Genomic DNA, 27,038 nt, shown 5'->3' on the forward strand with positions numbered 1-27,038 from the left:
TCCTTTCCTCTCTGTTAAAGGTTTCCACAGACTCTCAGTTCATGCCTTTGCAGTAATGCACGCGTCCCTGAGCTTCTCTGATAAGCTGAGGGCAAGTTAGATGGAGGGGAAAGGGAGCACATTACTTTATTCAGTCTAAAGTATGTGCAAGACTGCACTGCAGGCATGTGGGATGGGAGGCCATAAAGGTTAATTGAAGACAACCTCTTAAGTGGAAATGTAGGTGTTATTCAGTGACCAAGTGGGTTTCAAACTTCCCACTTTGGGGAAACAGTTTTCATGTTTGCTAAGGAACCCATGCTCTTCCCTGGATGGGCCAGGCTAGCCCAATCCTATGAGATCTCAGAAGCTAAATGGGTTCAGTCCTGATTAGAACTTGAATGGGAGGCCACCAAGGAGATGCAGGGTCACTATGCAGAGGCAGGCCAAGGAAAACCATTGCATGCCCTGGCCAGGTTGGCCCAAGCTAGCCCAGTCTTGCTTGATCTTAGAAGCTAAGTAGGATTGGCACTACTTGGATGGGAGACCACCAAGGAAGTCTAGGGTTGCTACACAGAAGCTACGCCTCTGCTTGTTTCTGCCCTGACCTGGATGCTGGCCTTGAAAATCCCATGTGGGGTTTCCCTAAGTCCACAGCAACTTGGCCACACTTGCTGCCACCACTAAGGAACCCCTAACCTTCAGCCATGGAGCCACAGCACAATGTACTAGCTTCTGAGACATGGACTCCAGTGCATGTTCAAATGGCAAGCAGGGCCAAATTCCAGCTTAGCCCAAAGAACCAGGCAGGTCATGTGGTTTGCTTCCACAGGATATATCAGTTTGGGTGGGGGACTTTCCCCCCGGGTCCTGCAACAGCCTGGCTTGCTTGGGACTTGAGACATCCCTGGGAGACTCCAGCATCACCTCATGTGAACTGGGGTCCCCAGTTGCAGTCTACTGCAGGAGAAGATGGGTCATTGTGGGCCATGCACATTCCAGGGACATTTCCACCACCACTGATCACTTTGTCACCTTCCGAGGAACCCCCAACTGGAATGCCATTTGGAAAACATGGTACCCCCACCCCTTTGATCTACAATTCCAGCCTCCTGGATCTCAGATAATGGGAGGCCTTGTAATCAGAGCACTAGAGTGTCGTTCTGGAGAGGAGTTCTCAGAGGAGAACTGTGCTGGCATGCATTAGGAGAGCTAGATTCAAGTCCAGTAGTCCCTTGAAGAGCAACAAGATTTAGGGTATGAGCTCTCCAGAGTCAAAGGGAGCTCTATCCTCCCCAAATCTTGTTGGTCTCGAAGGGGCTACTGGACTCAGATCTAGCTCTTCTGCCTTTAACTGTCTTCTCCGTTGACCATATGTTGCAGTTAAGGAATAAGAGAAGGTCAAATTGGTGGAAGGACGGAATTGTGGACAAGCTCAAGAGGAGATGATGGCAAAAGAAAGGGTTTTATTTATTTATTTAAAATTTAAAATATATATTCACACTCTGCCTTTCTTCCTTACGTAGTTCAAAGTGACTTGCAACAGGGAGAAAATGCATAAAACAAAATTCAGAAACTATTTATTTGTTTGTTTATTATATTTATATACCACTCCCCCCAGAGGTTTAGTTTACATAGAACATAGAAACTATGCAAGAAACAATCCATAACATATAAATAACCATAACATTAATATTACTAATTTATAATTAGAACAGTGGTAACAGTACAACAATTCAAACAGTAAAACATTACAAACAGGTCCAGGAACAGAACACATTGATGGATTTTTGGGAGGGAGGGAGCAGGGGCCCTTCAGTCGCTGTTGGTTATGCCTGGTCTCAGCCAAATGCCTGGTGGAAGAGCTCCCTTTTGCAGGCCCTGTGGAACTGTTTTAGTTCCGTCAGGGCCCTGATCTCCTCTGGGAGCTCGTTCCACCAGGAGGGGGCCAGGACAGAGAAGGCTCTGGCCCTGGTCGAGGCCAAGCAAGCTTCTTTAGGGCCAGGGATCATTAGCCGGTTGGGGGTGGTGGAGTGTAGAGCTCTTTGGGGGGCATAGTCAAGGAGAAGAAGTTTAGATTGGTTAGTAGGTTTGCCTCCTGATATCTCAACCAAGTGTGATGACAAAAGTCTTTATGGATTGTTGTTGCTGATGTTATGGATTGTCCCAGCCAGCTACTTGACTGGTAGATGCTGTTCTGCATTTTGAGATTTAGCCAAGTCCTCGGGATCTGGAGGCGTAGACTTTGGCTGTTACAGGCAAACGCTGCTGCCTGGAGCTGACCTGGAGGTGCTCGTAGCACAGGGGTAGTCAAACTGCGGCCCTCCAGATGTCCATGGACTACAATTCCCAGGAGCCCCCTGCCAGCGAATGCTGGCAGGGGGCTCCTGGGAATTGTAGTCCATGGACATCTGGAGGGCCGCAGTTTGACTACCCCTTTCATAGCAGAAGTAAAAGTACTGGTGGTATTATTATTAGTGGCTCTGAAGGCTGACGTGAATGCTATAGCAGTCGGAGGGGAAATGGACACTGTTGCTTAATATTAAAATCATGTATTCCTGATGTGGGCATTTGTTAGTCAGCTTGCTGTAAAGTGACACACTGCTGAATCTTTAAAGGCCTTCAGTTTTGGAATGCAAAATGCGATTGGGCAAATTGCTGAAATATTTAAAATGCTGCCTGTTAAAGCTTTTAATGCGAAGGGCGTCGCGTCAGATGTGGTCTGCTGAGAAAGCCAGAGATGGGCTTCCCATCTCCTTGCGAGGCAGTCAGCATGGGGGCTCTGCCCCTCTCGCTCCCCCTCTGTCGCCGGGCTAAGGGAGCCTCCTGAAATTCTTCTTTTGAGGATGGGAGGAGAAGGGAAATCTCCACGAGCCTTAAGGGGTCGGAACTGTGAGTTTAGCCGGAGAGATTAAGGGTGAAAGGTAATGTCCAGCTTCTTTCTCCACCCTTCAGTTCCCTGTGCTTAAAAAACACACGTCTGTGTTGGTTTTATGAGTGGCTGTAAAGTGGGGGGTGTCCCGTGCCCCCTGCCCTGCTGCTCCCTGCACGCTGTCTGCTGCGACTCCCTCCCGTATTAACCTTGTTGTGCTTCCTTCTCCAGACATGACCCCTTGTTAATACCTGGCAATGAACAAGTGGACAACATGGACTGCAGTGTGAAAAAGTATGACTCCACGGGCATGTTTCACTGGTGTATAGCCAAGGATATTGAAAAGGTTATTCTGGTGGGTATCTGAAAGGAACACCTTGTTGACTCAAATCTCTTCCCCCCAGGGCAAATATTCTTTCCTGGCAGATACATGGGCTCCAACCACCTGTGTTTAGTTTGTTGTTAACCACTGGTTGGTTATCTTGCTTATAGCCAAGTGAACTGATTAACAGTCCAAGGGTGAGTAACGCATGGACTAAGGAGCAAATGGTGGCGTGCCAGACCGTTTTGGAAAGGCCACCAATTCCTTGGAGTAGGAACGACGGCCTTGTCCATTTGGGACCAAGTTCTACCTCTCATTGTTCACCAAGTCCTCATTTACCATGGCTTAGGCCAGGGGTGCCCAATAGGGTGCCCGTGCATGGCATGGTGCCACTCCCTCTCACAGCACAAGTAGTCCTTGCTTCACGTGAAACTGCTGGGCAATGGTGCAATTCTAAATCCTAGAGACACGCCTTTCTCACTACTGTGTCTTCAGTGGAGCAAGCCAGGGGATCCCAGCATGGTGCCGGTCAGCATCTGTCCCCACACTTGCCAAGTGTTTTAGAAAGCAGGGCCTGATGGGAGCTTGTGCTCAGCAGTGCTTCTGACTGGCCATTGGAGATTTGGTTGACTGTGCTAATTTCTTAAAACACTGCTTTGGCAGCTGCTGCTGCTACTACCCCACAAGGATCTTCACGATGTCCCTGAAGGTCAATTGTTCAGCTATTTTGGGGCTGGATCCACCTCCCGCTGTCGCCATTTTGTGCCTGCACCTCCCCACCTTGTGGCAGAAATCCAAGGCTATCTGCAAACTCAAAAAGTTGGGGATAGGGTTGGGCGCTTTGGTGATCATGGAAGACCGAGGCAGCCGCTTCTCCCCTCTGTGCTGTGGTGCTGGTTGACTTGGGCTTCTGCGATCACCGAAGTGGCTGAAGCATGCCAAAGCACCCAATCCTAGTTGGGGACTCTCAGGCTAGATTGTCTTATCCCTCACCTTCTTGGAGCTTATCCCTCACCTTCTTGCGCAGGTTCAGCCTAGGATAGCAGGACTTTGGCCTGGCTGGTCAAGGGCATAAACTGATTTATTAGTTTTGCCGCCATCTTTGAGTCTTAATAATTTTAACAATGTAATTGGGGTATTTAATGGGTTTATTGCATTTTATTCTTTTATTGTGTAAACCGCCATGCGCCCGAATGGGAACGGCGGTATAGAAATTCAAGTAATAAATAAATAACTGCAGATGTGCAGATTGGTCCAGGGTTCTGAAGTTCCCTTAATCATCAAGTTAACATAATACAGTAAAACTCTACAGTATAAATGATAATTTGAACAGGAAGACATTAATTTTCTTGATCGAACACCTACAAACAAGCCATCCATCCTGCAGAGAATCTATAACCCGGTACGGGAAACGTGTGATCCTTTCCATTCATCTTCCACAAGAGATCATCCATAACGGTGCCGTCAACACGACTGAGCAGACCTTACAGTTTAATAATCAAGTCCAATTTTTAAAAGCAACATTTTAAACCTGATTTATGAGCGAGCTGGTTAATCTTTGCAGTTGGGAACCTCCACAGGTGGCCGTTTAGGCCTTTTTCTGCTGGGCTCTGCTTTGAGTATTAAAGGCAGTTTGTGCATTTACAGCACTGAGAAGCAGTTCTCAAATGTCATGAGATTGGAACCCTAAACATCTTGAAACCATGGCTGCCCAAGTGCCCATTGCCCCAGGAGTGCAGAGAGAGCCACAGTTTCCACTTGGGCCCCGGAAAGACAGCCTTCTGGGGGTCAGCGGGTTCCCCCTGAGACCAGTGGTTTCTGTTGCCTCAGTGTGGCCTCACCTCTGACAACCTAGTGCTCCTGCTGGACATGCTAGGATGTCAGGGAAGCTCGCTAGATTCATCTACCTGACTGGGTTGCTGTAAGGAAGAATCGGAGGAGAGGAGAACAATGCTTCAGGGGAAGAAGCAAGGTAGAAATATCTAAATGGGGGTGGGGTGGGGACAACGTTTAGTTTTACGCCCGTCAGTTGGTGTTTTAGAACAAACTTGCAATGCAGGAGGAAAAACGACCCTTGCAGGTCGCAACCATCAGCATTCATCCATTTTCCCCGGCCATAACTGCCTTCCCTTTGAGGCATTTTCAAGGAAGACCTAGATACACGAGACACAGTCCTGCCGTCAAAAATGGCATCCCTGCAATGGAGTTCTGCCCCTTCCATTTCCAACTGCAGCCTCAAAACTTGGAGTTCCCATTTCAAACCCGTCAGCTGTAGCATGAGGCTGCCTTTGATCTTCACATCTTTGTTTTGGGCTCTTTCCGTGTTCCTTTTATGCTTTAAGTGCGGGTCGACCATCTAACTAACTCCACTAATTAACTATAATGGGAAGGCCTCTCTTACTTGGTTAAGTTCAGTGGAAGGTGGTGTCATTTATGCTCATGTTCTCGACTCAAAGAGTAGCAAGGAACCAGCTCTTCAACTCCGAGACAAAACGGAAGTGATGCGGAATGAGCTCCCTGGTGGGGTGGCTGCAGTGGATGATGTTTCCCCAGCGTCCGCTCTCTCAAAATTCCACTGTAGCCCACAAATGGTGTGGCCAGTAATGGTGACAGCTCTGGTTTACTCTCACAATCAGGAGACAAAACCTCATTCCTCGCATCCCTCGGGGAGTGGGTATAATAACCATGGCATTGTCTGCAATTGCAATATCGGCATTTAAGGAATCGATGCGCCAGTCAATTCCGCTGAGTAAATTGTTACGAGTTTGATTCCAAAGTGCTTAAATTGATACGCATCCCGCCGTTTGCACTAGACCGCTGGAGACAACTCTCCCATGCATTGCTTAATAACTGAGGGCGACAGATGTCAACTAGGATATTTTAAATATATCTCAAACAGATACGACACTAATGACCTTAATGCTCCGCTGCTAAAAGTTTGCATGTTTAAAAAAAAATGACATTGGGAGCGCCCTCCTTGTCTGATTGTGACTTAACATTAATTTCCTGTATTTGCATGGAAAATGTGGGTAGGGGGCAAGGTGGACAATGTAAACACCCCGTGGGAGCTGTCGGATCAACTCAGTTGCCGGGAGTCAGCTTCCCTGTTGCTAAGAGCGGCTCTGAACAAAGCGATATTTTTGACTTGGCCCAAAAAAGCAGGGGGTATTCACAACTTCGGTAATATTGGTTGGAACAATTTCACCTTCCGCCTCTCACCCCAAGGCTAATTTGATCTGTCCCTGGGCTAAATTATATTCCCAGGGATCCCCCAACCTTTTGGAGCCCATAAGCAGAGGCCATTGATCCTAGTAGCATTTGTAGCAAGGGCTCCACAGTTCCAGGGGCTCCACAGTTAGGGGGTCTTCACACTGTGATTCTTAGGGGGTCTTCAGACTTCTGCAGGTTGTGGTCTGCAGTAATGTGGGAAAGAAGCTGTCGGTTGCTTCCAAAGCTCCAACTACCCCTGGGAAGGGTGCCCTGTTGTTAGAGCACAAGTTAAAAAAAGACCCCAATTGTTACATCTTAAACTGGATGATCTTATGATCGTGACCAGTGGCTGGGTTGAATGACAATAAATGATGTTGCCACTGGTTGTAGATGCTGCTGATACGTTTTAAACTGGTTTAATGTTTTATTATGTTATCTCATTTTAACTATTTGTAGCTGTATGATGTACACCACCCTGAGCCGGTTCTGGGAGGGCTGTATAGAAATTTAATAAATAATCATAACAACAGGGCCAAGTGTGCTCTGCTAAGGTCCCGCAGATCGCTAAACTGATTCTGGTTGCTACAGACCCTGAAACCTTAAACTGGGGCTGCCTGTAAAGACCTTTGCAATTTTGATACTGGGTGGTGGGTGCCGGCACAAAATGGCTGCTGGAGGAGGTGGGGCCAACTGCAAAATGGCTGCCACAACTTCCCTGAAATCACATTGTGACTATCCTCATCTTGTAGATGTCAAGCTGTTGCCAAACAACATTAAAAAGAAAAACCTGTACAGCTGATCAAATCTCCAGAGGCCAATCAGAGGCCTTGATGGGCAAACGCCCCACCTGACCTTGACCACCTTCTAAAAACACTAGGCAGGGACTAAGAAGGGTGTTGGCCACCCTCCATTTCCTTCCAGAGCTCATGTCTGCTGTCTTCAGTGAGAAATGCATGACTGGGCTTTGATGTCGTAAAGAATGGGTGGTAAAATCCAAATAACTAAACAAACAAACAAACAAATGTTGGTCTTAGAAGAGGACAGTGTTATTGTGAGGAAGCTGAGTGCATAGTCAGACCAAGAATTCCCCTCCCCCAAATCTGGGGAGAGCATGATCCAAACAAGTCATCCACTTGCAGTGCTATCCTGAACAGAGTTGCACTCTACTTTTTATTTCAAAAGGTACAATTTACACTATGCTGGAGCGTCTGTTCTTTTCATGGAAACATCTCTTGTTTCACAAGCTGTATCCTTCTGTCCATTCAAGTCAAAGCAGTTAGAAAGCAGTGTCTCTGTTTAAGGTTGCTCCAATGTACAGTGGTTTCATGTGCCGTTAGGGCTGCATCTGCTGTTTGTACTGTAGTTGATGTCAGAGAAATGATGCTAACATCGGTGGGTGTGCTGTAGTAACCCTGACCCTTGCATAAAATAAACAGCTACACCACGTGTGTCTGTAATACCATCGTTCTAGCTGGTTTCTTGCAATGGCCCAGCTTTAGGCAGGGCGATTTGGGTACTTACTGGCCTTCTTCCTTCTGTTCTCACTTCCATACTCCTTTAGACATGGCTAAAGGGATCAGGAGGTAGGTGTCCACTGAAGCAACAGGGCTCCATGTAACATGCCACCATCAAAATCAATGGGATTCCATTGAACTGATAACCATCTTATTAGGGCGGGTACAGATATTTCTGTTGTACGGCCAGTCCTTTGAGGGATCTATGTGTCTAGCGATCCTTGGAAAGGTCATTCCCATCTGTCTGATGAACACAATGTGCTCCACTAAACTTGGACTACAGGACCACATTGTGCACATAGCATGTGCTGTTTCTTCTCCTGGGTATTCCAGTGACGTCTGTCAACATGGAACGGACTCTAGGTTTTGGTGGCATCGGCATTCATGTCGTAAAGAAAAAGAAAATTCTCTCTGATCCCCCCTGTGTTGTCCTCCCCTCCCAATTTGTTTTGCTTTACCAGACCCGAAGTGAAGCAGCCATGACGGTGTTAAGCGGACACGTGGTTGTTTGCATATTTGGGGATGTGACATCGGCGCTGATCGGGTTGCGCAACTTCGTGATGCCGCTGCGAGCCAGCAACTTCCACTACCACGAGCTCAAGCACATTGTGTTTGTGGGCTCGCTCGAATATCTGAGGAGAGAATGGGAGACGCTGCATAATTTCCCCAAGGTCTCCATCTTGCCTGTAAGTCCCCAAAGCTGCATTTTTTGTGCTTTTCTTCCCCATCCCCTTTTATAAAGACACCAGTGGGATCGAGCAGCTGGAGTTGAATCTGGGAGCATCTTGGAGACCAACAAGGTACTCAGGTTAGGAGTTTTTAAGAGTCAACTCGTAGAACCATAGAACCGGTTCTTGGAAATCAGGTGAAGTGCCGGAAGATTGGAGGTGGGCAAATACTGTCCCCATCTTCAAGAATGGGGAAAAGGAGGATCTGGTTAATTCCTGACCCATGAGCTTGACATCTATAGCTGGCAAAAATGTCTAACAAATCATCAAACGGTCGGTCCTTGAGCAGCTAGAGCAGATGGCTGTGATTACTAAGAGTCAGCATGGCTTTCTCAAGAACAAGTCATGCCAGACTTGGGGTTGGGAGGTGAATTTTCTCCAGGCTACTGGCCAGGTATTCTGGCTTTTTTGGGGGGGGGGGATCATCTGGGCATGGAATTGAGGTAACTGTGGGTGCTCAGGTAGTTGTGTATTTCCTGTATTCTGCAGGTGGTTGAGCTAGATGACCCTGGAGGTCCCTTCCAACTATGATTCATGGAGTTGGAAGGCTCAATAGAGGTCATCTAGTCCATTGAGGATAAATATCTGTTCAGTTGCTGCCAATGAGTTAGCCCGGTGCAGCTTATTTGCCCTGGATTTGTGCTCCCACTTTGGAGCTGGGATGGCGAGTTCTGTTGTACTGCAGAGAGAATGTGGTATTACATGCCAATGCCATGCTGCATTCTTAAAAAAATATAAAAATGCCCTGAGCAGCTGTGTCAGACTGTGCAGCGGAGCCACCTAGGGCATTTTGTCCCTTCCATAACACCATACTTGCAGCCATGGGTGAAAAGGAGCTTGGCCAGGATGGCATGATTCTTCCCTTCCAGATGGCCCAGGCCCGACATAGACCCTGTTGCCACCTAGGGGCAAAAAACGGAATGCGGATATATCCACATTCCCTTGCCCAGGAGCAGCTTAGGGTCTGAGTTGGGCCGTCAATATCAAGCAGAACCGGGAATTTGCCCCATCACCGAACAAGCGGTGAGTCAGGGCAAATTCCTGGTGCAGAAAAGATCTGGGTATCTGTTGTGGGGAGAGGAAGGGAAGGTGATTGTAAGCTGATTTGGGGGCTCCTTCAGGTAGTGAAAAGTGGGATATGAAAAATCAGTTCTTCTCCTGCCATCTATACACAGCTACCCTCTGAAACTAACTGACAGGGAAGGCTGATGTGCTTAAACTAGTGGGTACTTTGGGCAAAATCGACTTCCTCATGTCAGGCTTTTTATGGAAAGCTCTTGGCGGGCGTAGCCAGAAAACACCTCTGGTTGGCTTCAGAGGGGAGCTGTGTAGCTCTCCAGCAGGACAGTGAGATTTGCGTCCAGGAGCAAAATAGGGACTCGCAAGATGTTTGGAGCTTAAGGTTTGTCAGATATCTGACAAGGACAGCTTTGATTCTTGGAATCTCCTCCCCCGAAGGTCTCAGAGGGCCTCCTGGCTCAAATCCATCTCCTGCAGACCAGCCCGGCTCCCTTCCGAAACGATCAGCTGGGTGGCGACACCATGGCTTTGATCTTGGACTTTTGTTCTTCCTTTTAACTTTTCTCCAGTTCTCGGCCCGAGGACTTGGCCTTTTCCCCGCCTGCTGCATCTGTGAGAGCTCAGCCCAGGGAGACCTTATTAGGAGGAATTTGCCGGCCCGCCTGGTCCCTCATCAGGGATGAATTTCAGCGGCTATCAAATATATTAGCCCGTTATCTATTGAGCGCCGACTCAAGACGCCCTGCGTGCCGCCAATTTTGATGTTATGATTTTTCCTGACAAGAATGACAGACTTTACTTATGGCATTATTTATGCCTCTGAACCCTTTGAAAGCATTTTGTATTATTTGTCTATCTACCTCATCTGTCTGTATCCGTAAAGGGCCTTCGAAATGCCGGCCTGCTGGCTTTGCTTTATTTAACAGCCTGACAGTGGCATTTTATCTTTTTAAGGCGATTCAGGCGGTTGGACGAGCGGAGTTTCTTCTAATGCGGCGAGCCCCCAAATGCAAAGAGCCCCAATCCTTCAATCGGTGTGGTTGCCATTTATGCCTGACTGCTAACCGGAGTGCAGATTTCGGTTGCAGTGCTGTTCATGTTCAGTGAACAAGGCGCAGTGCAGCAAAGAGAATGGCAGTGATTTCCACATGAGATGCTGTGCATTTGTGTGTGTGTGTGTGTGTGGGGGGGGGGGGTTGTACCATTTTGCTTTTTCCTTCATGAAAATCAACAGCTCTTTAAAAAAAAAACCCACCTGGAATGTGAAAGAAAGCTGCAGCTTTTTACGCGGCACCTTTTGTCCCCAAATTTTAAAATAACATAGCGGAATTGCTGCCCATGTCCCTGGCTTTGACACCCTGTTTCCTCAAGGTTCTGGCCACGCATAAGGCGGTCATTCACAATCAGTTCCACGTGGCCCAGGCAGGCTCCGTTTTCCAGGTTTATTATTTGGGGCACTTAGGCCAGCTCATGCAGGCTGTGTGTGCCCAGGGGGAAACCATGCTGATGTGCAGGCACAGGGCATGGAGAAAGAGACAGCCCTTTTGGTGCATCACCAGGCCACAGGTGAGAGTGCCTTCTGCACGGGGTTGGGCGCTTCGGCTCACCTCAGGCACTTCCACGATTGCCGAAGCGGCCAAGGCGCTCCGAAGCGCCCAACCCTACTTCTGCACATCTACCAGGTCACTTCAGTTTGGCCCTGAGCCACTCACGAAGGAACCCTAAGTAGACTTATCCTCTTCTAAGTCAGGGGATGTAAAAGGAATGTCCTCTGCTTAGGATCAGATGACTCAAATTCCAACATCTCCTCTTGGGGCTGGCTGGCTGTGTACATATTCGTGTTTGTAGCGCTAAACATATGCAACATGAAGTGGAACCTTGGCACCTTCAAGGGCACATGCCAGGGAGATGTCATTAGCACAGGGGTAGTCAAACTGCGGCCCTCCAGATGTCCATGGACTACAATTCCCAGGAGCCCCTGCCAGCGAATGCTGGCAGGGGCTCATGGGAATTGTAGTCCATGGACATCTGGAGGGCCGCAGTTTGACTACCCCTGCATTAGCATCTCCCCCCAGCTCCTGGTTTACTTCCCCACCATTCGAGAAGAAAGAGAAGCGTTGTTTTTTGTACCCCGCTTCTTACGACTGTAAGGAGTCTCAGAGCAGCTTACAAACCCCTCTCCCTTCCTCTCCCCACAGCAGACATCCTGTGAGGGAGGTGAGGCGGGGAGAGCACTGAGAGAACTATCACTGGCCCAAGGTCACCCAGCAGGCTGCAGGTGGAAGAGGACTGGGGCATCAAACCCAGTTCTCCAGTTGAGGGGCTACTGCTCTGCAAAGATTGCTCTCCTTTTCACATTGCACCGTGTTTACGTGGCCAAATGGAATTCTCATAAGTTGCTGTGCTGTTTGGACCAAGGGTCCCCAATGAGGTGCCCACAAGTGCTCACTGACACTATAAAGTGGCTATAAAGTTTGTTCAGTGGGGCTTCTGATTGGCCACGAGAGATGATTGGCTGTGCAGATGGTTATAGTCCTTGCTTTGGCAGCAGCGGTCACCTCAGCACAAGGAGCTGTCATGCGTAACTGAAGTTATGCTGTGGCAGATATTTGCAGCAGCCATCTGGAGGATGCCCCCATCATGCTGTTGCAGATTTTCAAAGGTGTTTGCAGGCTTCAAAAGGTTAAGGACGCCTGGCACAGGTGCTCCGGATTCCTTGCATAATATTCTTCAGGCTTTTCGCTCCAGCCCAAGGACTATGGAAGCACAATGGCAGGGAGACCGGAACTTTAAAAAAAAAATTCACTTCTCTGTAGGGAAGCCTTCTGTCCAGAAGGGCTGCAACATATAAGTGGTAGAATCATAGAGTTGGAAGGGATCTCTAGTCCATCTAGTCCAACCCTCTGCAGAATGCAGGAAATTCACAACTAGCTGTCCACCCACAGGGACCCCAATTTCATACCAGGATGGTGCCCCTCCCCCCATATCCTCCCGAATCCCTGGCCAGCCTGTCCTGGAGGAAATTCACCTCCCATTCCACACTGGTGATTAGCAATTCCTTGAGTATGCAAAGAAGGGCCACAAGAGACAAACACTGGCACATCCCTTCCTGCCCACCCACTCACTATCTATCTAAGTTCATAAAATCAGCATTTCTTTCAGATGACTATCTAGAATTTGCTTAAAAACTTCCAAAGAAGGAGAACTCCTGAGGAAGCCTGTTCCACTGAGGAAATGCTCTAACTGTTAGGAATTTCTTCCGGAAGTGTATTTCTTCCGGAATCCACTGGTTCTGGACAGAGTCTCTGGGGCAACAGAAAACAACTCTGCTCCATCTTCTATAGGACAGCCCCTTAAGTATTTGAAGATGGCTATCGTATCACCTTTTAGTTGTCTCCTCTCCAGGCTAAACCGACCAAGCTCCCCCAACCTTTCCTCATACATCTTGGTCTCCAAACTCCTCACCTGCTCACCTGTTGCCCTCCTCTGGGCATGCTCCAGTTTGTCTGCATCCTTCTTTAGTTGTGGTGCCACAAACTGAACACAGTACTCCAAGTGAGGTCTAACCATCACCTTGTGCTCAGGTCCCCCTTTTCTTCCAACAAAACGTATTTTAGGATTGAAGGGCTAGGAGCAAAACAAACAAAAGAAACCAAGGGAGCATCACAGCATTTTAAAGTAAGTGCTGCATTGTCCTTGAGCTTGCTTGCAGGTTCTAGCAGGGGAGTGCAGCTCTCGTGTCCCCTTGGCCAAAACATGCTACACTCTTCCTATCTGAAATGGTCGTTCTCTTCCCCCGAGTGCGCCAATGTGAGGATGATCTGGCTGCTCCATTGATTGCTAGGGCTGATTCAGCTGATCTGGCTGGCTAGGCAGGTGTCCCCTCCCCCCCCCCCACCACCACCTCCACGGGCATCCCTGCATTGTCTACTCAGCAACACAGAGGACAGCAGTGGTCCATACTGACTTGGTGTCCTCTTCCGCTCTCCAAGGTTTTTCAATATCTGACTGTTAGTTGAATCACATGGCAGGGGCGGGGATTACTAGGAAACGATGAACCTTCCCTGCAGATCCCTTCGGGTAGTCCGTGTTTGTGATATTTAGACAAATGGCTTTCCCTTGCTGGCATTGAGGCTCACGAAGCCAACCCTGACTCCCATGGTGATTCTTCTGGCCAGAGCTTAGTTGACTCAATTTCTCAACCTTCCCGTCTCGAACGCCCCAAATAGCTGAGCTCACTGAACAAGGGCCGTGGAAATCGAGACGGCTCCGAGTTTGCAGGCGAGATGCTGCAAGCTGGCACCCTCGTCCCTCTTCCTTGTTTGTTCGTAAACGGTTGACCAAGTATGAGACTTCCCGCGAAAACGCGGCCGTCAGCACCCGCTACCCTTTAGATTAGCACATCCGTCCTATTCCCTGGCACATAGTTAGACCAGCTTAATGTCAGAGCATAAAAAGAATACTTGTTAAATAATTTCCCAAAGCTCCTTCTCGGTATTTAATTTGTTTTTTTCCCCTTTCTCCCTCCCTCCCTCCCTCCCTGTCTCTCTCTTTCTCCCTCTCGCTCTCTCTGCCAAAGGGTACACCATTAAGCCGAGCTGATTTAAGGGCTGTCAACATCAACCTCTGCGACATGTGCGTAATCCTGTCAGCCAATCAGAATAATATTGATGATTCCTCACTGCAGGACAAGGAATGCATCTTGGCGTCACTCAACATCAAGTCTATGCAGTTTGATGACAGCATCGGGGTCTTGCAGGCTAATTCCCAAGGTAAGGACTGCCCTATAATACTTCTCGATGGTGCCTGTGGGGGACAGGACCTGGCAAGAAGAATATCCCTCACTCAGTAATTCAAAGGGACCTTACATCAGCTCGCCTGACAGTTAAACCTGCTGATTGGTATGGGTAGGGGGGGAGGGGTGTTTAAAGGGACGGTCGCAACACCTCTCTGCCGTACACACACACACACAAGCCAGTTTGGGGGATCTGAGCAGGGGGAGTGAGAAAGGACCAAGCAGAGAATATTTTGTTTTGCGCTCAGAGAGGCAAGGGCATAACCTGCACCGTTCCACAGCCCGCTGGTTCATTGCTGTTAAAGTCACAATGGTACATGTCACACGGCCGGAGGTGAGTCGTCCTCCTGCAGGATGCAAAATGGGATAATTGCACATTCCGCCTGACAAGGGTGTTTGCAGCCAAATGCCATGCAGCACAATCATCATGCTCGTATTGAGAACACCTTGCAAGAAAAAGAAGGGAGGGAGGGAGGGAGGGAGATGCAATGTAGAGAATAGTGGAAGGAAGGAAGGAAGGAAGGAAGGAAGGAAGGAAGGAAGGAAGGAAGGAAGGAAGGAAGGAAGGAAGGAAGGAAGGAAGGAAGGAAGGAAGGAAGGAAAGGGGGTAATTAGGGAGGGAGGGAGGGAGGGAAGAAGGAAGGAAGGAAGGAAGGAAGGAAGGAAGGAAGGAAGGAAGGAAGGAAGGAAGGAAGGAAGGAAGGAAGGACTTGTAAAGAGGGCAGTTATACAAAAATCTCCTTCGAAGCTCTCACATGGTCTCTTGAGGTTTTTCAGTGATTTCTCGGTTGGAACCAATAAAGGAATTAACAGAGGGCTCCGTTGTGACCTTATGTCATTTTTCTTTTTCATCAATGCTGTATCAAGATCATGGGGAGGGTTAAAACAAACAAAACGACAAAGCAATTTGGGGAGGGGGGATAAAATCTTTAAAAATCTTGTAAAATGGTAATCCATAGACGAGGCTGTGTGCTTCCAGCATGCTTGCCACCAATCCCAGCACTGCAGTGTGGAAAACAGAATGCCACAGCTGGGACCATGCACATCCAGTACAGCAGTGGTAAATCCAATGACAAGTAATATGTCTGTATATTCCTTTATATCGCACTGCATTACAAAGAGTTGCAACAGCAACCAAACACGCCCCCCCCCCGCCACTAAACAAAATACAATCAGTGCTCACATCTTTTGCTGATGCTCTCAAACTCTGCTCAGGCAACAAGATTTAAGTGGAAATCCTGAGAGAAGACACCACTGAATCCTGCCCCAGCCTCTAGTTCTAGCAGACATTGCTGATCATGGGGTTTTGTTCTTGCTGCTGCTGCTGTCATTTTGCAGTTTTCCACCCCAAATTGTTCCTTTCGAATGTTTGTACATGGCTTCTGGTTCCCCCCAGGCCTACAAAGGCTGACATCACTTGGGTCTCCGATTGCACATGGGAATTGCAGTCCATGGACCTCTGGAGAGCCACTGCTTGGCCAGTCGGGCCCAGATGCTTGGGTGGCAGCGCAAAGCTTTCTGACATTAGGAGAGCTGTTCAAGCCAGTGATCCCACTGGGATGCTGACTTAGCCCAGGGCGGAACTGGGTGCACACTGGCATTCGGACGTTCCTTCTCCCAGGCTGTGTTGCATAATTGTGATGTTAGGAAACTTGGATTTTTTTGTTTGTTGAAACCAATAATCAGCCACCCTTGGTTCCCCTTACAGAGGTCAAGGCAGTTTGCAGCATAGATAAAATACACGCAAGCCAAAATTTAAAATCACAACTCGGGACTGCTAGTCAACATAAGCAAATGCATAAAACTGTCTCCACCAGCCTTCTAAAGAGCGGAAATGTCATGGCCTGGCACACCTCACTGGGGCCACCACTGAAAAGGCCCTTCTTTCATGTACCCACCAGGTGAGCTTCTTTGATTGATGGGACAGTCAGGAGGGCCCCTCCCTGCCCTCTTAATTCCCAGGCAGGAAGCTCTTCCAAAGTCTCCCATTTCAAACCATGCAGGGCCTCTGTTTTAGAAAGAAATGAAACCTACCGAATTCTGTGCACCAAAAATGCAAAAGGGACAGTGTATTACTGAGCACTGACTTTGAATAAGCCTGCGTTTTCACAAGCTGACTACTCAGCATTTCCATGAACAGGGATTCGCTCATCCCAGCATGCCCTGCTAAAGAAAGTTGTTGTTTATAGCTTCTATAAATACCCAAGGGAGCCTCTTGTGGCGCAGAGTGGTAAGGCAGCTGTCTGAAAGCTTTGCCCATGAGGCTGGGAGTTCAATCCCAGCAGCCGGCTCAAGGTTGACTCAGCCTTCCATCCTTCCGAGGTCGGTAAAATGAGTACCCAGCTTGCTGGGGGGTAAACGGTCATGACTGGGGAAGGCACTGGCAAACCACCCCGTATTGAGTCTGCCATGAAAATGCTAGAGGGCGTCACCCCAAGGGTCAGACATGACTCGGTGCTTGCACAGGGGATACCTTTACCTTTACCTTTATAAATACCCTGTGTCACCTTTTCAGCTGCTCATTTCATGCAAATCGAAGCGAATTAAGGACCTGTGACTAACCGTTTTAAGGACTGGAGGTGGCTGATTAGCTGTTGGGTTGTGAACAATGTCTAAGGAGGGTCACCCCCCTGGCACCTGAACCAGTCCCTTCAGTTAGCGTTTAAATTTTGTTAAGGGAAGATGGAATATGAAAGAAAATAGAAGGCTGCAGAAAGGGGGAGCAAGGCCAACGAGAGGGGTGGACCGAAGGGGACACAAGGTCTCTGGATCACCCTGTTGCCTCATGGGTTTGTTTTCAGGAGAGATGGGTTTGGATCTGGGCAGTCTGAAGGGCTTGTGTCCAGGGACCTACAATAGTTCTCCAGAGCTCAGGCCCACAATTACTGGCAGCTCCCAGGCTGAAGGGACTAGTGGTTGGCTTACAATACTTTGTCTTCTCAACAAAGCATTTTTGTGCTGCCATTTTTCGGTCCCCTATGATCTGTTCAAGCAACCACTGTTGTTTTAAATACATTGTCTTATTGGCCAATGGTTGATGCATGGAACAAGGCCCATGCATTCAGTCCCTGAGCGACTGGCTGCTACAAAAGCCACTCTGAAAAAAATCCCAAACAGATCCAGTCTCTAGAGCTGGCGTTTCAGCAGAGGCTTGAGTAACCAGGGCCTGATCAGAAACGTGAGCTCTCGATTGGGAGGAGAAGCCACACGTTGCTGAGGGTCGACTCTTTGGATCTCCTCAGAAGAGCAAACCTAGCCTTGTAGAGGACGGAGCCTCTTCCTCGGACACCACTTCCAATCTTGTCATGGCACTTTGCCGACACAGCAGGAGATTTCCTTGAAGGATGTTAAATACCATGATTCACGTTGTCAGAAGCAATTAGATCAAAGGGGGTGGCGTCAGCTTTGGTGGAAACAGGATTCGGAGTGACAGTTGTGTCTGTGAGATGTGGTTGGAGCCGTCCAGTGAGGGAAAGTCTCGTGCGCAAGCCCCTCTCCCTCTAAAACAGGTTCTCAACTAATGCTGAGACCCTTTAATACAGTTCCTCATGTTGTGGTCACCCCCAACCATAAAACTAGTTGCCATTTCCCCTGCTCTGTGCCTTTAACAGTTGTCCAACACCCAGAATTGGTCACAGATATGGAGCCATGTGGTTCACAAATGCCACCAACTCCTGATCCACAATTTAAGGCAGAGCCAGAAATAAAGGTGGCCGATGGTTTGGAGCCCTGGCCTCGTTGGACCAGGCTAGCCCAGGCTGGTCAGATCTCAGAAGTTAAGCAGGGTCAATCCTGCTTAGTACTTGGATAGGAGACCACCAAGGAAGATGTTCAGAATTGCTAGACATAGGGAGGCCATGACAAACTGCCTCTGGATGTCTCTTGTCTTGGAAACCCCACCAGGGGGTCACCATGTCAACTTCTATTTGACAGAAAAACCAAAAACCGATTTGGAGGGCCTTGTTTCTTGGCTAGAAGATGCCAGAGGTCACACCCAGACTTTTCACTGAAAATGTCCAGGTGTTGATGGGCAGGAGCAGGCTTAATTCCTGACAAAAGCTCCCCCTCACCTTCTCATCCTAAAGAGCTACCTTTCGTCATTTTGCTCCCTCCCAACTGTGCCATAATACTACTCCTGCCCTTCATTGCCAGCTCCCCTCTTCCAGGCCTTAGTTACCCCCCCCACACACACACACACACAGAGACACACACAGACACCGCTGCCAATTTCCTACCATCTAAGGCCAAAACAGGGCATTCTTAGTGCATGCATCACAACCTTTTTTGAGGCTGTGGGCTCCTTTGGAATTTTGAGAGGGGCTGTTTATTGCCACTGGAAAATGGCCACAGAGCCAAATGGAAAATCTCTCTCCAGGCACCTCCTGGGAAGAAGGAAATCGTGAAAGGGGAATGGCACCATTCTCGGACAAAAGAAAGCCCATTTGACCTCTCATCCTCTAGTCTAGTGGAAAACTCTTTCAATTGAATGAGAGACGCCAGTAAGAGGAGCTCCACCCACACTCTTTCAAGCATGGTGGGCATCAGGGGGAATACTGGTGGGTGCCAAGACACCCCCATGCAACACCTTGAGGAGCCTAGCCTGAGAGAAAAATTTCTAAGGAGCCACCTGATGGTTTGTTCTTCTACTGAATCCAAGTTGGGAAAACTGCTTAGTCCTTTCCTTTTTGACTTGTCCCCCGCCAGGACACTTGTTTGACATGACAACACTTTTAAATAAAATCACGTGGCTCAGAGGCCCTGTGTGGGGAGCGAGGAGTGGCGTCAGGGCCGTTCCCCCGCACATGTGCATACCGACAGAGGCCAGCTGTACTTGTAGGGCCCGTGCCCAAGCACATTTCTGTGTCACCTCCTGGAAAAAGGAGCAACAAGCGAAGCTGGGCAGCTGTCAAGGGTCCCAACAGCTGTTTGCGATCTGGACAGTTTATTCTGGGGCTGTAAATCATTCCTGGAGCCAAACAGCCATTCCAGACAATAATTCTTTCAAAATTCTGTACTTTAATGGGCAATTTCAAAGGAATGCTAAGGGACAACTCTGAAAGTGACAGGTTCAAATAAGCAACTGTAAAGAGACACTTTTGTCTCCCTTTTAGGCTCATTTCATATGGAAAGAAATCCTTTAGAATCTTTTTCTGTACAATTTTATGAAAAAGAGGGGTTCCAGTCTTCCTGCTCAGGAAACATCTCTTAAAGCACTTAAAAAAAAAACAGTCTATGTTGAAATGGTTAAAAGACATTCAATATAGATCTCTTTATATATATAAACTTTATATATATCTAACTATTGACATATTAGAACACAATCCAAAGCGTGTTCCTCCTCCACATTCAGCCAGCTGGGTTACCTTGGGCTTGCCACAGCACTGAGAAAGGTGTTCTGACCGAGCAGGAATATCAGGGCTCTCTCAGCCTCACCTCCCTCACAGGGTGTATGTTGTGGGGAGAGGAAAGAGAAGGCGAATGTAAGCCGCTTTGAGACTCCTTTGGGTAGATAAAGGCTGCATATAAGAACCAACTCTTCTGCATAAGTATCTGTCCAGCCGCTGCATGAAGACTGCCTTAGGCAGCCCATTCTACCACTGAACTACTCTAATTGTGATTCCCCCCCCCCCGATATCTAGTCGCTACGTTCTACACGTAGTTTAAGCCCATTACTCTGGGACCTATCCTCTGCTGCCAGCAAGAACCTTTTTCTGCCCTCCTGTAAGTGTATGTCTGGCAGATTTATAGTGCCGGGAAATAAGTTGGTCACACAGCAATGTAATATAAAATAAGCCACTAGGTGGAGTAAAACACATATGGAAAAGTAAACAAAGCAATAGGGAAACACAAGCAGCAAAAATGAGAATGTGAAAGAGCCCCTTCTGTTGTTAGATAACTAATATGGTCTGAAGTCATTTTGCGATAGAAGATCCAGCCATGTCGCCGACCACCTCAAAGAATTTCTTTTTGGGGAAAGCCTATGACACTGAGCAACATAGTCAAGGAATTGTGTGTGTTGTGAATTCTGTGTGGCCCTGAGGAGGAAAGTCTGGAGTGGCCTCATTATCTTGTTCCGGGTGAAATCTAGTGACAGCTCTATCTACATAATTCCAGAGGGGCCTTTGACTAAGATCAAAGGTTCTACGTACTTTTTTTTTGCCTGTTTTCTTTGGATTATGCTTCCAAAAGCAACAACAAAATCCTATATTCTGCTGTCTTTTTCATCATCTGCTTTCATCTGACGCCCCTCTCAAAATGTGTTGATGGATCTCAAAGGTCCTTTTCTGCTAATGGAGGAGGTTGACGTCCACACCATTTCTAAATGTCCTTTCCCTCCCAAAATCCGCATTCTATGGGGTTCGGCTGCACTAAGGATGAAAAATTGCCTCCCCTCCAGCGGGTGAGAACCAGGTAAACCTTCTTGGCTGTGGGGTAGCCGGGTTCCTCCTGGCCACCAGCAGACCCTGGTGGTCCTTACCCACAGCAGGGGAGGTCTAAAGTGGCACTATCAGAGCATCACCTCTGGTACGCCCCAGGAATGATGTCATTGTGTTGCCAGTGACACAGGAGGCTTTGGTATTTGGGCGAGACACAATGGGTCACTTCGTATGCTCCATCAATACAAAGTAGGACTTTTCTGAAGCTTACATTTTCCCCCCCTTGAAGCTTGTATATTACATTTCTGTTTGTTTGTTTGTATATTTACATTTATGTACCACCCTGAACTGAAAACTATACAAGAAGCCATACATACAAATAACTATAGCATTAATATTATTAACTAATAATAACAGGATAACAGTATAACATTAAATAATAATAATACAAACAGGTCTAGGAGTCTTGATGGATTTCTGGGGGGGGAGGGAGGGGGGCAGGGGCCCTGCTGATATTGTTGGTTGTGCCTGGCCTCAACCCAATGCCTGGTGGAAGAGCTCCCTTTGTATGTTCTTGGCTTATGCGTTTTCTCTTCACAGCTTGGTTTTCTCCCAACAATAGTATAGCTAGGCGACGCCCTGGTTTCCCTTTCAACAATTGATTTATCTTTCCCGCATGTAGCATTTGTCATTTCTCCTGGTTGAATTCCATTTTTTTCAGTCCAACACCATTCATTAATGCTGTTTCGGATTGCAAACCTGTGATCTCTGCTGCCTGAACCTCGTCCCAGTGTGCCGGCCTTTTGCAGAACTAATGATCAAGTTTCCGCTCATTCCCCCCTCCCTCCCTGTTCAAATTGTGTTTGAGGATTGTGGAGCAGAAGTATGATTCCTGTTTGGTGTGTATTTCTCGGTTGATCGTGATTCATTCGTTTTTCTTTCTTTCTCTAAGCCTCTCTCTGGTTTGCTGGAATCTTTTCGGGTTTTTTCAAGATTTCTCAAAGATTACTTTACATGATAAACGTTCTCGGCCAGGAGAAGCGCAAAATCCAAGTCCCACAAAATCTTAGAGCTGACAAGATTGGGGGCAGGGTAAGCTTTTGAGAGTCAGAGATTCCTTCCGCAAGTATCTTGCAAAGTGGTTGAAATAACCTGGAGAGGCAGTGAGGAAATACTGGGGCAGCCACTAGAAGGAGTAAAACATATGGAAAAGTAAACAAACAAAGCTATAGGGGCACAGAAGCAGCAGAATTGAGAATGTGAAAAGGGCCAGGACATGAGCAGAAAAGAAAAAAGAGTGACACAGTTTGGTCATATAAGCCCCCCCCCCAACCCCATGGCTGCTGCCGAAAAGAATTAAAGCCAACATAACCATATCTTGCTTAGTTTATATCTGCTGTCTGGTGCCAGGGTGCCCCAGTGTGGTTCACATGGCCCCCATGGCACCCACTGGTCCTTCCCCCAGCACCCACTGAGCTTCTTGGGAAATGAGCGGGGCCATTTTTGAGACAGGGCTTGACGGTTGTGGAGGACTGGTGAGCAGCTGGGCTTCCAGAGTCCGTTCTCCCTTCAAGATGTCCTGCTTTCCAGGAAGTGTGAGTAGAGGGGTAATTCCATCTGACGCCACCTCTTGAGGCATCCAGTTGGAGTGGCCTCCACTTCCTGTGTAAACTTTCTGTAAGCACCACCCCATCTAAAAATCCCAAGGGCACCCACAGACTCAAAAAGCTTGGGGCTCCCTGGTTTACACACACGTGTGTGAACTAGCATGGTGAACAAGGTTGAGGAGGACAATAAAATCAGAGCCCAGTAGCACCTTTAAGACCAACAGAGATTTATGCAAGCACTCTTCCTCAGACTAAGGGACTTTACGCACCGGGATCTTTGTAGCAAATTGGTCACTGAATGAAAAATCGCCATTTAAAATAGTGGAATTCGTCGTTATGCATACCTGCCTTTGTAGTGGAGTGCAGTTGCGTTTTGTAGCGTTTCCCACAGGCTTCCGGTCTCAGCAGAAATCACTAGAAAGGAAGCGCTATTGCCAAGCTCGTCCCGCCCCTGGCCGTCAAGCAGCCAATGGGCAGCCGTTAGCATGCTCCCAAACAGCCCCTTTCCCTTTAAGACAGGTTTTTTAAAAAAAAAAACAGACCCATTGCAACGAATCTGTGTAGATTCGTTGCAACGGAGAGACCCATCCAGCTGCCTAGTGTGTTTGAGCTGTCGTTTGATCGTTTGATCGTTGCCACGCTTCCTCCGAGTGAAAAAAAAAATCCCCCCCCCCTCTCACGGGCCCGATTTTCGGCTGAATGAATGTGTAAAAAATAAAGGGAAAATACATCAGCAAACGGGCTTTTCTGTGGTTTGTGCTTAGTGACTAAAGGGGAGGGACTGAAACCAGGGAAGCCTCTAAACAGAAAGAGGCTCGCTGGTGCGTTTATCCCCGCTCGCTCGGAGAAAAAAAAATGGCGATCGCTTCGCCAGAAGATCAGAGAAGAGAGCCAGGGGGAGGGACTTTGTAGAAACCGCAACAATGTTAACGCACAGGTCTTTTTCGCTAGTGTTGCAGATTGGTTGCAGGAGTGGATCGCTTTCCGGAGGGTGAATCCACTTTTGGGGATTTCCCTGAAAGCGCTACAAGGAAGCGCTTTTTGCAGATTGGTTTCAGGTGTGTGGCAGATTGTCGACGACGTTGTGCAAAACAGCAAATCAGTAGCGTTTTCAATTGGCAACCATTGTGCTATTTTGAAGGCGTGCAAAAAGCCCCTAAGAACTCCCTACAAGATTGAGGAGGAGGTATTGTGGATGCGTGGACCCTTTTGCTCTTCTTGTCCCCTGCCACCTTGTATACTTCAGGGCTGCAGAGACACGCTGCCAAGCCACACTCACAACTGTAGAGATACAGCATCCCATTTCTTTTAATATGCTCTCTTCGTATTTCTTCCACGGAAACCTGCTGATTCGTGCTGAAAAGCACCTGATACAAAATATTTTCTCTCTCTTTGTAATGGAAACGGCTTGGCAGCTTCTTTCGCAAATACATAAAGACAATTATACTTAACTGTGGCGAGATTTATATTTACTGCAGAGTAACGCTCCTGGGTAGAGCGTTTGGATATCCAGCCGAATAATTTTACTTTATCATCTAATGATTTAGCTGTTATTTTGAAACCTGAGCGATAAGGGCAATATCTTGCACTGAAATGGCTCACTGAACATTAAAAGGCCAGCTTCTAGTAGGTCTGAACCGGGGTTGGGGGCCGAAAGAGGGATTTGCTGAGTAACGTTTTTTGTTTTTGTATGAGTGTGTGTTTCTCAAAGGCCTCCCAAGACAGATCACAGTGTAGCAGTTCAGATGTAGTTCAGCACTGAGAGCATTCAGAGAACCGTTTCTGAATGACTTCTCCTGTTTTCCCAGGGACCTGCATTTCAACCACACGAGGAGTCGTTTTGCGAGCTCAATTTACAGTCCTTGTAATGGGCCCTGCAATAAGACAGAGGGCAATGGATGGCCCAGGGAAAGCAAGCTTTGAGTGGAACCATCAGATCATCCCTCAGCACTTGCAACTATTGGCATCATGATGTAGGGTTCTCCTGGGTACCCAGACACAAATTGGTCCCACTTTAAATTGAATAATGAAGCAACCTGTGGGGAGGGGGGGGGACACAGGCAGGGAGGAAGGTGTGAATCCCCCCAAGGGGGGGATGCTGAACTGACCACCGTAATGATAATAATGGCAGAAGTGAAAATGTCATGGAATCATAAGAGTGGGAAGGTGTGATACAGGCACCTAATCCAACCCCCTGCTCAATGCAGGATGAGCCTAAAGCATCCAGGATAAGGATCTGTCCAGCCTCTGCTTGAAGACCACCAGTGAGTGGGAGCTCCCCACCTCCTTAGGCAGCCCATTCCACTGCTGAACTAGACTCACAGAATCCTAGAGTGAGAAGAGACCATCCAGGCGATTTAATCCAAACCCCTGCTCAATGCAGGATGAGTCTAAAAAGCATCCAGGAGAAGGATCTGTCCAGCCACTGCTTGAAGACTGCCAGTGAGGGGGAGCTCACCACCTTCTTAGGCAGCCCATTCCACTGCTGAACTACTCGGACTGTGGAAATTTTTTTTCCTGATATCCAGGTGATAATCATTCTCCAAGTAGTTTAAACCCATTACTACAGGTCCTTACTTCTGCTGCCAACAGGAACCTTTCCATGTCAACTTGCCACCCAGAAACTATACCTTGCCTACTACCATCCCTAGAAGTGTCCATATTCTTCTGGGAAAATACAGAGGCAAAATAGGTAGCTTTTCTGCTTTTTCTCTGTCCTCTGTCAGAGTTTCTCCGTCTTCACGCAACAGCAGGCCTAATGCCCCGTTTCCATCTTATTGGAATAGCCATGGCTTGAGCATGCAATAACTCTTGCGTAAAGATAGCCCACCTGTCAAGGTGCTACTGGACTCTGATTTTATTGTACATTAATGACTACTGGGTCCAGGTACTTTGTACTCCTGCTTACCGTTTAGATGTGGTTCCACCACTGCTTCTCTTTTCTCATTTTAGAGTAGATCTCAAGGCAAGTCCAGTCACTCATGTTACCAGCCTCCTGGGTCCTGGATGACTTCTGCTTTTACTTCTTGGTTTTGGGCACCCCAGTTGAAGAGGGAGGTAGACAAACTGGAACGTGTCCAGAGGAGGGCAACAAAGATGGTGAGGGGTTTGGAGATCAAGACGTATGAGGAAAGGTTGGGGGAGCTTGGTCTGTTTATCCTAGAGAGGAGACTACTAAGAGGGGATCTGATAGCTATCTTTGAGTATTTAAAAGGCTGCCATATAGAGGATGGAGCAGAATTGTTCTCTCTTGCCCCAGAGGGACAGACTAGAATGAATGGGATGAAATTAATTCAAAAGAAATTCTGTCTAAACATCAGGAAGAAGTTCCCGACAGTTAGAGCAGTTTCTCAGTGGAATGGGCTTCCTTGGGAGGTGGTGAGTTGTCCATCTTTGGAGATTTTTAAACAGAGGCTGGATAGCCATATGACGGAGAGGCTCTGTGAAGGCTTAAGGAGGTGGCAGGTTACAGTGGATGAGCGATAGGGAAGTGAGTGTCCTGAATAGTGCAGGGGGTTGGACTAGATGACCCATGAGGACCTTTCCAACTCTATTATTCTATGATTTTATGATTCTCATCTCTAGACTACAGAGCTTAGCTTCCCCAGAGGAAATGACTGCTTTGTAGGGTAGGCTCTATGGCACTGGACCATGCTGAGGTCACATCCTTCCCCAAACCCCGCCCTCTCCAGTCTCTCCCCCCAAATCGCCATGTGTTTCCCAACACAGAACTGGCAGCCCCAGAGGCAAACCAGTCCTGGCCAAATGAGCAACTGAGAACGGGAAAAAATGCACAGAGGAGAGAGAGAATGCAGTCTCAAACATTTAAATAGCCCCAGCAATGTAAGTGGCATCTCCTTTTTATTACTATCTCTTGTTTTGCATCTTAAAACAAAATCTTTTAATATGCAGGTGCATTTTTTTTTATTTCTGACATGGAGGAACAAAATTTAAACACACACACACACACACACAAGCTCTCTCTTTATGAGCATTAATTATACACCAGGCAAGGAAGCAATTGCCTCTGTGTTATGAAATATTAAATCAAAAATGCTTCCTGTTTCCCAGATGTCCCAGAGATAAATACAGCAGTATTTTGAAGCCCCACTCGGAGCCGTTTGGTCTGTAGATTTATGGGGCAGTCTCCGTTTTCCGAAACCCCTGTTTTTATGTGAAGTATAGGACTCTTGGTAGTTTTTAAGGAGCGAACTCCTCCGGAGTACCCTGTGAAGGCAGCAGCTCTCCTGCAGATGGCACACAAGGGAGCCCGATTCGAAAGGCTCCTTTAAGATGACAAATGGGTGGGATCCGTTATTGTCTTTGATTGCATGTCCTACATCATCTGTATGTCAGGATAAGAGGGCCATGCATTATCTTTAGCCATTTTATAAATATTTAAGCCCTTATAGTTGCCTAAAGATATTAAAGCATATTTTTACGGGATTTGGAATATAAATATTCTATGTAGCGCCAAAGATACCAAAGTGGTTTAATGAATTCATAATTTTCTCTTCACTATTTTTTTTTTATTAGAATGTAGTTTATGCCTGCAAAAGATCTATTTAAATAGAGCGGGACACCACTTGGTGGTAAATGTTGGATGGTAAATGT

General features: G+C 47.6%; 1 protein-coding gene across 9 annotated transcripts in view; it reads left to right on the forward strand.

The window, feature by feature from the left end:
• Positions 1-27,038, forward strand: part of KCNMA1 (potassium calcium-activated channel subfamily M alpha 1) — a 581,951-nt gene that overhangs the window by 500,249 nt on the left and 54,664 nt on the right. For all 9 annotated transcript variants that reach the window (XR_013232722.1, XM_077345959.1, XM_077345953.1 and 6 more), the window contains 3 exons: positions 3,083-3,206; positions 8,359-8,583; positions 14,225-14,417. Coding sequence is in view for 8 of the 9 variants with exons in the window: in XM_077345959.1 (XP_077202074.1) it covers positions 3,083-3,206; positions 8,359-8,583; positions 14,225-14,417 (542 nt within the window). In the remaining variant the exon portion in view is untranslated. The remainder of the gene's footprint in view (positions 1-3,082; positions 3,207-8,358; positions 8,584-14,224; positions 14,418-27,038) is intronic.

This window comes from Paroedura picta, chromosome 7, assembly GCF_049243985.1.
Source record: "Paroedura picta isolate Pp20150507F chromosome 7, Ppicta_v3.0, whole genome shotgun sequence".
NCBI classification, from domain to species: Eukaryota; Metazoa; Chordata; class Lepidosauria; order Squamata; family Gekkonidae; genus Paroedura; species Paroedura picta.